General features: G+C 38.6%; 1 protein-coding gene across 4 annotated transcripts in view; it reads left to right on the forward strand.

The window, feature by feature from the left end:
* Positions 1-15,270, forward strand: part of SH3BGR (SH3 domain binding glutamate rich protein) — a 54,775-nt gene that overhangs the window by 11,044 nt on the left and 28,461 nt on the right. For all 4 annotated transcript variants that reach the window (XM_057504701.1, XM_057504699.1, XM_036899303.2 and 1 more), the window contains exon 2: positions 189-374. In XM_057504701.1, the coding sequence (XP_057360684.1) occupies positions 288-374 (87 nt within the window). In that variant the 5' untranslated portion in view covers positions 189-287. The remainder of the gene's footprint in view (positions 1-188; positions 375-15,270) is intronic.

A 15,270-nucleotide genomic window follows, 5' to 3' on the forward strand; every position in this document is an offset into this window, starting at 1 on the left:
GAGATTAAAACTTCAGAATTTGAATGAGCACTCTGTTGATCCTTTATAATGAAGAGGTGTGATTTTTTAGATACTTAGCAATATTATATGTTGTTATATGGTATAATTGGAGAAATAATTTGTGTAAATGTAAGAAACATATTTTTTAAGAAGTAGTCTAATATTTATCTTTTTCTGCATTTGACCAGATTAGGAAGAAACAACAAGAAGTAGTGGGCTTTTTGGAAGCTAATAAAATCGACTTTAAGGAATTAGATATAGCTGGAGATGAAGACAATAGGAAGTGGATGAGAGAGAATGTTCCCGGAGAGAAAAAACCTCAAAATGGGATTCCTTTGCCTCCCCAGATCTTCAATGAAGAGCAGTATTGTGGGGTGAGTATTTGGTTTCTTAGAAGATTCTTCTGCATGTGTGTTTATCAGAAATTGTTCAAAGCAGACTGATTTTTGAGGCAGCCGTGGAAATTATTCATAATTTTCAGGTCATAATCTAGTTCTATCATCCAATACCTGGATGGGAAATCCATTGTGAAATATCACTACTCAAGATTTACAAAAAGATGGAAATAATAAAATGATTTAGAAACTCTTGGGATTATTTTAGGTTCCTCATTTTATTTGGAAGAGTTATAGTCACTTGTTCAGACAATACATGCGTTTAGTTGGAAAGGAGTTCTAATTGGCCTTGCAGCGTACACACATCCCTACAAAGACACACAGGAGGTTTTCAGTTTTACAAAGAATGGTTTGCAGAAGCAAAGCCTTACAGTAGATGAAAGATAATTTTGTGTAAATGTATCTAAATAGTTTAAAAGGTGTTTTGGACATTTTGATTGTAAATCAAATTGTTGGAAAGAAACATTTAACAATTCAAAGAATTTTAGAATATGTGAACTGGGAGTTATCTTAGGGGTCATCTAAACCTTCTGGGTTATTTTTCAGATGCCACATTCAGGGCTCTGGAAGGTGGAGGGAACTGATCAGAGCTGTGTTGTTTCTGAAGGCTGGAGCCAGGTGTAGGGATTGTGACTCCCTCTTCTGTTCTTGCTACTTAAAACTTCAAGTCCTTTAGGTTAGCTTTTCTTTATTACTATGTTTTTTAAAATCTAAAGCAGATATTTGTAAACTATATCCTGGGGGCCAAGGCATACAGCTGCCTGTTTTATTAGTAAATAAGGTTTTACTGAAACACATCCACACTACTTCATTCACCTATTGTCTGTGGCTGAACTTGCACAACGGCAGAGTTGAGTAGTTGCAACAGAGACCATATGACCCACAAAGCCCCAGATATTTGCTCTCTGCCCATTTACAGAAAAGCTTTTGGGCTTCTTACTTAAAACAAGAATTGTTTAGTTGTTGGGGGTTTGTATTTGTTTCTCGGGCTGATGTAACAAAGTATCACAGACTTCGTGGCTATTAGGGTCTGTACGCTTATGTCCCCCGATATGTTGAAGTCCAGACCTTTAATATGAAAGGAAATATAAAGGCCCTAAGGGGCCTTTAGGGGGTGAGTGGGGTTAGATGAGGTTGTGAGGGTGGGATTGTGGGATTAGTGCCCATATAGGAAGAGGCAGAGAGGGAGAGAGGAAGAGCACACAGCCAGAAGGCAGCTGTCTGCAAGCCAGGAAGACAGCTCTCACCAGAACCCAGCCATGCTTGTGCCCTGAGCTTGGACTTCCAGACTCCAGAACTATGTGAAACCACATTTTTGTGGTTTAAATCACACCCCTTCTGTGGTATTTTGTTATGTCAGCTGGAGCTGATGATTAGTGTTTTAAAATAACAGAAATTTATTTCCTCACAGTTCTGGAGGCCAGAAGTTTAAAATCCAGCTGTCAGTAGGACAGGACCCTTCTGAGGCCTGAAGGGAGCATCTGTTCTGGGCCTCTCTCCCAGCTTCTGGGTGTCACCCACAATCTTTGGCGGTCCTTGGCGTGTAGATATATTAGTGTCATCTCTGCCTCCATTCTCCCTGTGAATCTCTGCGTCTTCATATGGCCTTCTTACAAGGACAACAGTCTTTGCAATAGGGCTCACCCTAATCCAATATGGCCTCATTGTAACTAATCACATCTGTAACTATCCTATTTCCAAATAAGGTCACTTGCCGTGGTTCTGGGTGGACATGGAATTGTGGGGGAGACTTTTGAATGCAGTGCAGGGCTCTATGAACTTACGTGGCTCTCTTAGCATCTTTAGAGGCTTGGCTCAAAGCCCCATGGGTGTGGGAGTGTATTCAAATAGTGGAATTCAAAATGTGGTAAGCACTTATTTAGGAGACATGCGGTCCAGTCCAGCTCTCCTGTGGTTTCAAGCTAGGGCTTCCCAGGGTGCAGAGGGGCTTTCCTCTCTGAGGGAGGGTCCTCCCCTCCACCCCTGACTCCTGCCTACTCCACAATTCCCCACCTCCTGACATCCCTCCACCCTGACTCATATTTCTAAGTATTTCTAAGGGTTCTGGCTCTTGTTGATAAGGAAAAGGAGAATAAGGGTTTTTTGAGGGGTAGTGATGGTGGACAATCTTTATTTTTTATTAAATATTTTGAAATTAATTAAAAGATTAATACATGTGCACACTGGAAAATTAAAATGGTTCAAAAGTTGACTCCAGTGAAAATTCAGAGCCCTGCCATTCTAGTTCCTTCCCCTGAGGTGGACAGGCGCATGGGCCTGTGATGTGGGGAGTTACACAGGGCCCAGTGTCCAAGCGCATGCTCTGTTTGGTGCATTGCTTTGCGTTTGCAGTCTTGAAATTCATAACAAATTTTGAACAAAGGACTCCGTGCTTCATTTTGCATGTGGCCCTGCGGATTATATAGTGGGCCCTGCTCCAACCAACCAATGTTGGCAACTTCTTGTTTGACCTTCTATGTGTATCTGCAATCATCTATCACTTAAAAATGGAAGTGCACCATACACACTTTGTTTTTACAACTTATAGACCATATCTCAGAGACCACTGCATAGCTGGGCATACTCCTTCTTTTAATGGCTGCAAAAGGTTTCATTGTGTATGACATATTTTATTGGCACAGTCCTCCGTGGGGAACATTCAGGTTGTTTTCATTCCTTCACCATTGCAAACAATGCTGCAGGAAACCTCTTTCTGCATACAGATCTTTGTATTCAGTGTGAGTGTAGGTATATGTAGGATAACTTCCTAGAAGATGTGCTGAGTTAAATATATGCTTCTCACCTTTCCATAAATACTGGCAAATGGCCGTGGACTGCAGTTGCAATGATGTACGTTTCCACCAACTTAGCTCGAGGGTAGCCAGTTCCCTGGGACTTTGGCAACACGATCTATGCACACTTTTGGATCTTTGCCTATCTGTTAGATGGAAAATGTATCTCTCACTGCTTTGACTTGGATTTCTGTCCTTATAGGTGAGACTAAACGTCTTTTCTTGTGTTTGTAAAGCAATCTGTGTTTTTCCTATGGGTTGCTATTTTTCTCTTGGGTTACCGGTAATGCTTATTTGTTTGTAAGTCTTTACTTACGAAGGAAAGTAGCCCTTTTACTACCATAGATGTTGCAAATGTTTCCCCACATTTCTTATTGGCCTTTTGATTTTTTAAAGTGATGTTTTTTGGAATGCAGAACTTAAAAGTTTTTTGGGTGTAGACAAATTTCTTAACCTTTTTTCTTTATAGTTCTTGACACAAAGTTTTGTGTAGAAAAGCTCTGTGCTCCCTAAAATTATCAAAAGAATTATCTCATGTTTTCTTCTAGTACTTTTCCACTGAAAGTAGGATTTTAAATCTCTTCCTTTTCTTATTTTAACTGTCCTCTTAATTATTAATTAATGTTAGTGACAGCAGAGACAGTATTGCAGAGTGTAGCTTTAAACCTATGCTAATCTAGGTGGGTAAAAGTTCTGCAGTTATTTTCTGCTATAAAAATAAAACCTCAAAGGCATTTCTTATCCCATTTTGCTGTGATCTAACAATTTTTTTTCATTTTAATTGTGAAGAAGAAAGACATTGTTTCCTAAGTAAGAAAAAAGACTTCTATTTTTAAGGTATAGTTTCATATTGCAAGTATGGATCTAATGAAATGAGCCTGCCAACTATTTTGTGTTTAATCACTTCTAATTCTTTTTCCATTCTAGCTGCAGAGAGGTATTAGTAGTTTATCTTACTAGCAACTTCACTAAATTTGCTTTTCTGTCGTTTGTGGACACTCCTAACAAAAGTGCATTATGAGGCAGAGGGCACTATTTCTAGAAAGAAGGTAAAAATGATCATTTATATTGGAGGTTCAGGTTTGAAGAGGAGATGCAAAGGCTGTGCAGGATGTCAGGTTTTAAAAAACCTGTCCATGTATCTTTCTACAGCATTCAAACGTGTACTGTAAGAACAACTTTTCTAAGTTGAATCATTAGTCTCCTAGGACCCCCGAATGGTCATGCACATGCCACATCTGGTGATGGCAGCAGGCTGAGGGACGCTCAGGGACAAGTGGTGGATTTTTTGGCACCAGGGCGGTGAGAGGACTGGATGCCAGGGGTAGTTCTGGGCACCCTTGTGGGCCTGCCAGTCCAGCTGCTGCTGCTCTGTGCAGGACAGATGGGGACAACACCCTGAGAGCAGGCAGACAGCCATTAGCTAGAGAAAGGAGATACCCCCAGGAAATCATGCACAGTGTGGGCCCAGTTACCTGCCTGGCAGAGGAATTCTAACTGGAGGCAGCAGACTGTGCCAAGTTGGAGTCTGTACATCTCAGCCAGGTAAGGACTGGAGTGCCTGCCTGGCCTGAACACAACCAAAGGGGCCCTTGACCGCTCAGCAGAGAGGCAGGTATCCTCAGGGCTGCGAGGGAAGGTGGACGCTAGCCCAGCTTGGGGAATGGGGAGGCCTCTCCACACACTGATGTCACTGAACAAGCTGTCATTAGACATTTATGATGAAATATGCCATCTATGATAAAAATAGAGTTTACAAGGAATGATAAAGCAGACAACCATTTGTGCACCATTCAGTTTCAGAAGTGTGATGTTACCAGAAATCTAGAATCCCATGTGCTTCTCTCCTGTCGTGTCTGCCTCCCTCTGCAGCCATTGTGGTGAGTGTCATTTACCATTGTTCTCCCACGTATGTCCCATGTATCTACACCTCAACATAACATTGTTTTGTGTTGCTTTTCTCTGTGTTTTCTATAAATGGACTCATACTATGTATGTACTTGGGCTTACTTCTTTCACCAGCATATTTTGAAGATTTATCCATGTTGACTGGTGTTCACAGTTTATTCCTTTGCATACTCCAGACTTTGGTGTATGTCTCAGTCTGTTCCAGCTGCTGTAACAAAATACCACAGGCTGGAGGGCTTATAGACAACAGAAATTTATTTCCTACCATTCTGGAGGCTAGAAGTCCAAGATCAAGGCGTCAGCATGCACTCCTGCCAGTATGGATGAGCATGTTCAGTGCTTCATTTCTTCACCAATATTTGCCATTGTCCAACTTTGGAATCTTTTCAAACCTGGTGGGTATGAAATGGTCACCATTATGGCTTTAATTTGCATTTCCCCATTGCTAATTCCCTGAAGAGATTGAGTACCTCTTCCTGTTTGTTGTCCTCTTCTGTTTATCTTTTGAACAGTTTTTCTGTTGAGTTTTGTCCTTTCTTTACGATGGAAGAGCTCTTTAGGCAGCACAGCAGGGACCAGTCTTCTGTTGGTTGCATCATTGTAGCTCTTTTCTGGGTACATGGCTCATCTTTTCTCTTCCCTGAAATCACGAAGGTATTCTCCTATATTGTCTTCTACAATGTTTATAATTTTGACTTCACATTTACTTCTTTAATGGACTTAAAATTAATGTTTTTGGCTCAGGTATGGAGTAGAGACACGATTTCAATTTTAAACAGAACCCGTTATTTCATCCAGTTGTCTCATCCATGTGTATTGAAAAATTCATCCTCTCTCCACCAATGTGCAGCGCTGTGCTGCCGCCATCATCTGTGTCTGTGTGTGGGTCTGTGCCTGCCTGTCTGCTTGTGCTCCAACACCACACTGCCTGCATGACTGCAGCTCTACAATGAGACTTGCTGATCTTTCTTTTTGGGCTGCTTAGTCCTTTGCCTTTTCATTTTAGACCAATTATCTTGTTTGATTCTATCAAAATCTAGAAAAAGTATTGGAGCTATAGATCAGTTTGGCACGTTTAAAATAAGTTTAATCAGAATTGGCTAGTTTAAGGTGCCTTTTTATAGAGCTGTCCAACCCAAGTACATGTTCTATAGCATCATTTATTTAGGTTTCTGTAATGCTTACATTTTCTCCATACATATCTTGTTAGATTTTTTTGAGTTGCTTTACATTTCTTATGCTCTTTTTTAAGAATTATGTGTTCTCCCTGATTGTTGCTTATATAGAAATAATATTTAATATGAATATTTATATCCAGCAACCTTGCTCAGTTCTTAATAATTATAATAATTTGTAGATTATTTTGGAATATATAAAAATAAATAATTACACTATAAATATATAAAAATAAAAAATTATACTATATGTATACACACATTATATATATGTATACATTATTAAGGACAGGTGTTTCACCCTTAATTATACCCCTCTGTCTTTTCTTGACTTACTGCATTGGGGAGGGCTTTTAGAGCAATATTGAACAGCAATGATAAGACATCCTTGCTTCTCATCTTTAAAAAAGTGTCTTCAATATTTTCCCATTAGGTATGATATTTGCTAGAGTTTTGTGCGGCTGACTTTTTATCAGGTTAATTTCCTAGTTTGCTAGAACATTTCCTTTAAAAGACCATGAATAGCATTATAGGGGTACCAGAAGAAGAAGAGAGAGAAAAAGGGATAGAAAGTGTCTTTGAAGAAATAATTGCTGAAAGCTTACCCAAACTGGGGGAGGAAATTGTCTCTCAGACCATGAAAGCCCACAGAACTCCCAACACAAGGGACCCAAGGAGGACAGCAACAAGACATATAATAATTAAAATGGCAAAGATCAAAGGCAAGGACAGAGTATTAAAGGCAGCCAGAGAGAGAAAAAAGGTCACCTACAAAGGAAAACGCATCAGGCTATCATCAGACTTCTCAACAGAAACCTGACAGGCCAGAAGAGAATGGCATGATATATTTAATGCAATGAAACAGAAGGGCCTTGAACCAAGAATACTGTATCCAGCATGATTATCATTTCAATATGAAGGAGGGATTAAACAATTCCCAGAGAAGCAAAAGTTGAGGGAATTTGCCTCCCACAAACCACCTCTACAGAGTATTTTAAAGGGACTGCTTTAGAAGGAAGCACTCCTAAGGCTAAATAGATGTCACCAGAGAAAATAAAATCACAGCAAAGAAAGCAGACCAACCAAATACTAACTAAAGGCAAAAAATAAAATCAACTAGTCACAAAAGCAGTCAAAGGAAACACAAAAGAGTACAGAATAAAACACCTAACATATAAAGAATGGAGGAGGAGGAATAAGAAGGGAGAGAAATAAAGAATCATCAGACTGTGTTTATAATAGCTTAATAAGAGAGTTAAGTTAGATGGCTAGACAGTAAAGAAGCCACCCTTGAACCGTTGGTAACCACAAATCTAAAGCCTGCAATGGCAATAAGTACAGATCTTTCAATAATCACCGTAAATGTTAATGGACTGAATGCACCAATCAAAAGACACAGAGTAACAGAATGGATAAAAAAGCAAGACCCATCTATATGCTGCTTACAAGAGACTCACCTCAAACCCAAAGACATACACAGACTAAAAGTCAAGGGATGGAAAAAGATATTTCATGCAAACAATAGGGAGAAAAATGCAGGTCTTGCAGTACTTGTATCAGACAAAATAAACTTCAAAACAAAGAAAGTAACAAGAGATAAAGAAGAACATTACAAAATGATAAAGGGCTCAGTCCAACAAGAGGATATAACCATTATAAATATATATGCACCCAATACAGGAGCACCAACATATGTGAAACAAATACAGAATTAAAGGAGGAAATAGAATGCAATGCATTCGTTCTAGGAGATTTCAACACACCACTCACTCTAAAGGACAGATCCACCAGACAGAAAATAAGTAAGGACACAGAGGCACTGAACAACACACTAGAACAGATGGACTTAACAGACATCTACAGAACTCTACACCCAAAAGCAGCAGGATACACATTCTTCTCAAGAGCACATGGAACATTTTCCAGAATAGACCTCATACTAGGCCACAAAAAGAGCCTCAGTAAATTCCAAACAACTGAAATTCTACCAACCAACTTCTCAGACCACAAAGGCATAAAACTAGAAATAAATTGTACAAAGAAAACAAAAAGGCTAACAAACACATGGAGGCTTAACAACATGCGTCTAAATAATCAATGGATCAATTACCAAATTAAAACAGAGATCAGGCAATATATGGAGACACATGACCATGACAGCAGAAAGCCCCAACTTCTGTGGGATGCAGCGAAGGCAGTTCTAAGAGGAAAGTATATAGCAATCCAGGCCTACTTAAAGAAGGAAGAACAATCCCACAAATTATTGTCAATAAAGTCACAATTATTGAAACTGGAAAAAGAAGAACAAATGAGGCCCAAAGTCAGCAGAAGGAGGGACATAATAAAGATCAGAGAAGAAATAAATACAATTGAGAATAATAAAACAATAGAAAAAAATCAATGAAACCAAGAGCTGGTTCTTTGAAAAAATAAAATAGATAAGACCCTAGCCAGACTTATTAAGAGAAAAAGAGAATCTACACACATCAACAGAATCAGAAATGAGAAAGGAAAAATCATGACGGACCCCACAGAAATACAAAAAATTATTAGAGAATACTATGAAAACCTATATGCTAACAAGCTGGAAAACCTAGAAGAAATGGACAACTTCCTAGAAAAATACAACCTTCCAAGACTGACCAGGGAAGAAACAGAAAATCTAAACAGACCAATTACCAGCAAAGAAATTGAATCGGTAGACCAATATCCCTGATGAACATAGATGCAAAAATACTCAACAAAATATTAGCAAACTGAATTCAAAAATACATCAAGAGGACCATACACCATGACCAAGTGGGATTCATCCCAGGGATGCAAGGATGGTACAGCATTCGAAAATCCATTGACATCATCCACCGCATCAACAAAAAGAAGGACAAAAACCACACGATCATTTCCAAAGATGCTGAAAAAGCATTCGACAAAATTCAACATCCATTCATGATAAAAACTCTCAACAAAATGGGTGTACAGGGCAAGTACCTCAACTTAATAAAGGCCATATACGACAAACCCACAGCCAACATCATACTTAACAGCGAGAAGCTGAAAGCTTTTCCTCTAAGATTGGGAACAAGACAGGATGCCCACTCTCCCCACTGTTATTCAACATAGTACTGGAGGTCCTAGCCACAGCAATGAGGCAAAACAAAGAAATACAAGGCATCCAGATTGGTAAAGAAGAAGTCAAACTGTCACTATTTGCAGATGACATGATATTGTACATAAAAAACCCTAAAGACTCCACTCCAAAACTACTAGAACTAATATCTGAATTCAGCAAAGTTGCAGGATGCAAAATTAATACACAGAAATCTGTTGCTTTCCTATACACTAACAATGAACTAACAGAAAGAGAAATCAGGAAAACAATTCCATTCACAATTGCATCAAAAAGAATAAAATACCTAGGAATAAACCTAACCAAGAAAGTGAAAGACCTATACCCTGAAAACTATAAGACACTCTTAAGAGAAATTAAAGAGGACACTAACAAATGGAAACTCATTCCATGCTCTTGGCTACAAAGAATTAGTATTGTCAAAATGGCCATCCTGCCTAAAGCAATCTATAGATTCAATGCAATGCCTATCAAAATACCAACAACATTCTTCAAGGAACTGGAACAAATAGTTTTAAAATTCATATGGAACCACGAAAGACCTTGAATAGCCAAAGCAATCCTGAGAAGGAAAAATAAAGTTGGGGGGATTATGGTCCCCAACTTCAAGCTCTACTACAAAGCCACAGTAATCAAGACAATTTGGTATTGGCACAAGAACAGACCCACAGACCAGTGGAACAGAATAGAGAGTCCAGATATTAACCCAAACATATACGGTCCATTAGTATATGATAAAGGAGCCATGGACATAAAATGGGGAAATGACAGCCTCTTGCACAGCTGGTGTTGGCAAAACTGGAGAGCTACATGTAAGAGAATGAAACTGGATCATTGTCTAACTCCATACACAAAAGTAAATTCAAAATGGATCAAAGACCTGAATGTAACTCATGAAACCATAAAACTCTTAGAAAAAAACATAGGCAAAAATCTCTTGGACATAAACATGAGCGACTTCTTCATGAACGTATCTCCCCAGGCAAGGGAAACAAAAGCAAAACTGAACAAGTGCGACTATATCAAGCTGAAAAGCTTCTGTACAGCAAAGGATACCACCAATAAACAAAAAGGCATCCTATAGTATGGGGGAATATATTCATAAATGACAGATCCAATAAAGGCTGATATCCAAAACATATAAAGAGCTCATGCACCTCAACAAACAAAAAGCAAATAATCCAATTAAAAAATGGGCAGAGGAGCTGAACAGACAGTTCTCCAAAGAAGAAATTCAGATGGCCAACAGACACATGAAAAGGTGCTCCACATCGCTAGTCATCAGAGAAATGCAAATTAAGACCACAGTGAGATATCACCTCACACCAGTAAGGATCACCGCCATCCAAAAGACAAACCACAACAAATGTTGGCGAGGTTGTGGAGAAAGGGGAACCGTCCTGCACTGCTGGTAGGAATGTAAACTAGCTCAACCATTGTGGAAAGCCGTATGGAGGTTCCTCAAAAAACTCAAAATAGAAATACCATTTGACCCAGGAATTCCACTTCTAGGAATTTACCCTAAGAATGCAACAGCCCAGTTTGAAAAAGACATATGCACCCCTATGTTTATCACAGCACTATTTACAATAGCAAAGAAACAGAAGCAACCTAAGTGTCCATCAGTAGATGAATGGATAAAGAAGATGTGGTACATATACACAATGGACTATTACTCAGCTATAAGAAAAAAACAGATCCTACCATTTGCAACAACATGGATGGAGCTAGAGGGTATTATGCTCAGTGAAATAAGCCAGGTGGAGAAAGACAAGTACCAAATGATTTCACTCATATGTGGAATATAAGAACAAATAAAAAAACTGAAGGAACAAAACAGCAGCAGAATCACAGAACCCAAGAATGGACTAACAGTTACCAAAGGGAAAGGGATTGGGGAGGATGGGTGGGATGGGAGAGATAAGAGTGGAGGTAAAGAAAGGGGGCATTACGATTAGCATGTATAATGTAGTGGGGGGGCACGGGGAGGGCTGTGCAACACAGGGAAGACAAGTAATGATTCTACAGCATCTTATGCTGATGGACAGTGACTGTAATGGAGTTTGTGGAGGGACTTGGTGTTTGGGGGAGTCTAGTAAACATAATGTTCCTCATGTAATTGTAGATTAATGATACTGAAAAAAAAAGACTGGAAGGGAATGTTTATGTAACAAATATTTCTGAAGTGCCTGCTATGCACCAGGCATTTTGCCAGTTAATTCTTCTAGAATGGAATTATAAAGTGTTTTTATTTCTTCTTTTTGCTTCTCTGTATTTTCTGTATTTCTACATAAGTCATCTCTTAATTTTATAATAGAAAAATTAAACCAAAAGTTTTTGTTTGCTTAAAAAAAACCCCCATGAATTGGTGTTCAGTTTCATTGAAAACATTTTTCTTTACCTGTTAAGGTAAACAAATAGTTATGTTTCTTTAATATGTAAGTGGAGTAAATTATTTACATTATTTTTTGGTGCTAAATCATCATTTTGTTTCAGGAAAAAGCCCAGTTTAGTTCCAGCGCGTTAACTTTTTGTATGTTGCTAATGTTTTCTTTAGCATTCTAAATCTATTGCCTGGAGGAGATGGAATGAGGTCATAGTGTCCTTTTCTAATTGTGGTACCCAGAGTAGGTAGGCTGGCCTTGTTCAGTGAGTTGGGAGAGGGTTCATTCCTCTTCTCTCTCTGTGTGTCATTTACCAGTTTATTGCCTCTCAGCTCCAAATCCAACCAGCAGTCCCTGCCCTGTGATGGAGGAGCTGTGTCCTTAAGCAGTTTTCCCTAGTGGGCACAGTGTCAGGCATTGTCAGGAGAGCGACATGCTGGAGGGACTTTGCAGTTCAGGGGACTTTTCTTTCTCATTCCCATGTACTTGTGTGCTCTGCTGCTTCTTTCTTTATCAAGTGACTGCAGCAGTGGTGTGTGTGTGTGTGATGTCCAGTAGTGCTCTGTCTTCATCACATGTCCTGAGCAAAAGCCTCTCAGTGAGCTTGCAACCTGAGCCCTAGCCTGGTGAGCTCCCCACGGTTCATCGGATGCTGACTGCATACCCCAGACCTCCGACCGCCCGGCTGTGTGAGCCTGCCTGGCCTTGGCCCACTGTGCGTTGAGATTGTAGATACACTTGGGGCTTATTCGTCGTTTATTTTGTTATGTGCTTCATATTTTTCCCACATTTGCAGTTTCTTTTTTCACCCTTTCTTAACTTTATTTTATTGACTGAAATGTTTCTTTCTTAGTTTACTTCCATCTTTACTTAATAGAAGTTATCTGCTCTCTTGGTGCTTGCCTTAGTACTTCATTTAAATTAAAGAGAATCAGTGTCTTGGGAGAATCTCCTAAACATTAAAAGAGCCTTTAGACACTTTTTAAAAATTAAAGTATCATTGATATACAATCTTATGAAGGTTTCACATGAACAACTTTGTGGTTTCAACATTCATCCGTATTATCAAGTTCTCACTCCCTCATTGCGGTCACTGTCTATCAGCGCAGTAAGATGCTATAGAGTCATTGCTTATCTTCTCCGTGCTGTACTGCTTTCTCCATGACCTACCTATATTGTGATTGCTAATTAAAGATTGTTAATTAAAATCCCCTTCTTCCTCCCCCCTCCCCCCTCCCCAGCCCCTTTCCCTTGGTAACTGCTAGTCCATTCTTGAAGTCTGTGAGTCTGCTGCTGTTTTTGTTCCTTCAATTTTGCTTTGTTGTTATACTCCACAAATGAGTGAAATCATTTGGTACTTGTCTTTGTCTGGCTTATTTCACTGAGCATAATGCCCTCTAGGTCCATCCATGTTGTTGCAAATGGTGCGATTTTTTTTTTTTTTTTGGCTGAATATTCCATTGTATATATGTACCACCTCTTCTTGACCATTCATCTATTGCTTTCATATCTTGGCTATTGTAAATAGTGCTGCGATAAACATAGGGGTGCATATGTCTTTTTGGATCAGGAATCTTATTTTCTTCTGGTAAATTCCTAGGAGTGAAATTCCTGTGTTAAATGGTATTTCTATTTTTAGTTTTTTGAGGACCCTCCATATTGCTTTCCACAATGGTTGAACTTTCATTCCCACCAGCAGTGTAGGAAGGTTCCCCTTTCTCTGCATCCTTGCCAGCATTTGCTGTTTCTTCTCTTTTGGTTGTTGGCCATCTTAACTGGTGTAAGGTGATATCTCATTGTGGTTTTAATTTGCATTTCCCTGATGATTAGGGATGTGGAACTTCTTTTCATGTGCCATTCAAATTTCTTTGGAGAATTGTCTGTTCAGATCCTCCACCCATTTTTTAATAGGGTTATTTGTATTTTGGGTGTTGAGGCCTGTGAGTTCTTTATATATTGTGAATGTTAACCCCTTATCAGATAGGTCATTTATGAATGTATTCTCTCATATTGTAGGATGCCTTTTTGTTCTGCTGATTCTGTCCTTTGCTGTACAGAAGCTTTTTAGTTTGATGTAGTCCCATTTGTTCATTTTTGTTTTTGTTTCCCTTGCCCGAGGAGATGTGTTCAGGAAAAAGTTGCTCATGTTTCTAATCAAGAGATTTTTGCCTATGTTGTCTTATAAGAGTTTTATGGTTTCATGACTTATATTCAGATCTTTGATCCATTTCTGGTTTACTTTTGTGTATGGAGTTAGACAGTAATCCAATTTCATTCTCTTACATGTAGCTGTCCAGTTTTCTCAACACCAGTTGTTGAAGAGGCTGTCACTTCCCCATTGTATGTCCATGGCTCCTTTATCATACATTAATTAGTGGTATATGTTTGGGTTTATATCAGAGCTCTCTATTCTGTTCCATTGATCTATGAGTCTGTTCTTGTGCCAGTACCAAATTGCCTTGATTACTGTGGCTTTGTACTAGAGCTTGAAGTTAGGCAGCATAATCCCCCCAACTTTATTCTTTCTTCTCAGGATTGCTTTGGCTATTCAAGGCCTTTTGTGGTTCCATATGAATTTTAGAACTATTTGTTCTAGTTCATTGAAGAATGCTATTGGTATTTTGATAGGCATTGCATTGAATCTCTAGATTGCTTTAGGCAGGTTGGCTATTTTGACAATATCAATTCTTCCTATCTATGAATATGGGATGCATTTCTATTTATTGGTGTATTCTTTTTTTTTTTTTTTTTTTTAATAATTATTTTTTATTGAAGGGTAGTTGACAAACAGTATTACATTACATGAGTTTCAAGTGTACAACACAGTGGTAGAACATTTATATACATAATTCTAGGTTCCAGCTATCACCCTACCAAGCTGTTACAATATCTTGACTATATTCCTTATGCTATACATTACATCCTGGTTACTAATTTATTTTACCATTGGAAGTCTGTCCTTTTTTTTTTTTTTTTGTGAGGGCATCTCTCATATTTATTGATCAAATGGTTGCTAACGACAATAAAATTCTGTATAGGGGAGTCAATGCTCAATGCACAATCATTATTCCACCCCAAGCCTAATTTTTGTCAGTCTCCAATCTTCTGAGGCATAACAAACAAGTTTTTACATGTAGAACAAATTCTTACATAATGAATAAGTTACATAGTGAACAGTACAAGGGCAGTCATCACAGAAACTTTCGGTTTTGCTCATGCATTATGAACTATAAACAGTCAGTTCAAATATGAATACTCATTTGGTTTTTATACTTGATTTATATGTGGATACCACATTTCTCTCTTTATTATTATTATTTTTAATAAAATGCTGAAGTGGTAGGTAGATAGAAGATAAAGGTAGAAAACATAGTTTAGTGTTGTAAGAGAGCACATGTAGATGATCAGGTGTGTGCCTGTAGACTATGTGTTAATCCAAGCTAGACCAGGGCAATAAAACATCCACGTATGCAGAAGATTTCTCTCAGA

This window comes from Manis pentadactyla, chromosome 1, assembly GCF_030020395.1.
Source record: "Manis pentadactyla isolate mManPen7 chromosome 1, mManPen7.hap1, whole genome shotgun sequence".
In the NCBI taxonomy this organism is placed as follows: Eukaryota; Metazoa; Chordata; class Mammalia; order Pholidota; family Manidae; genus Manis; species Manis pentadactyla.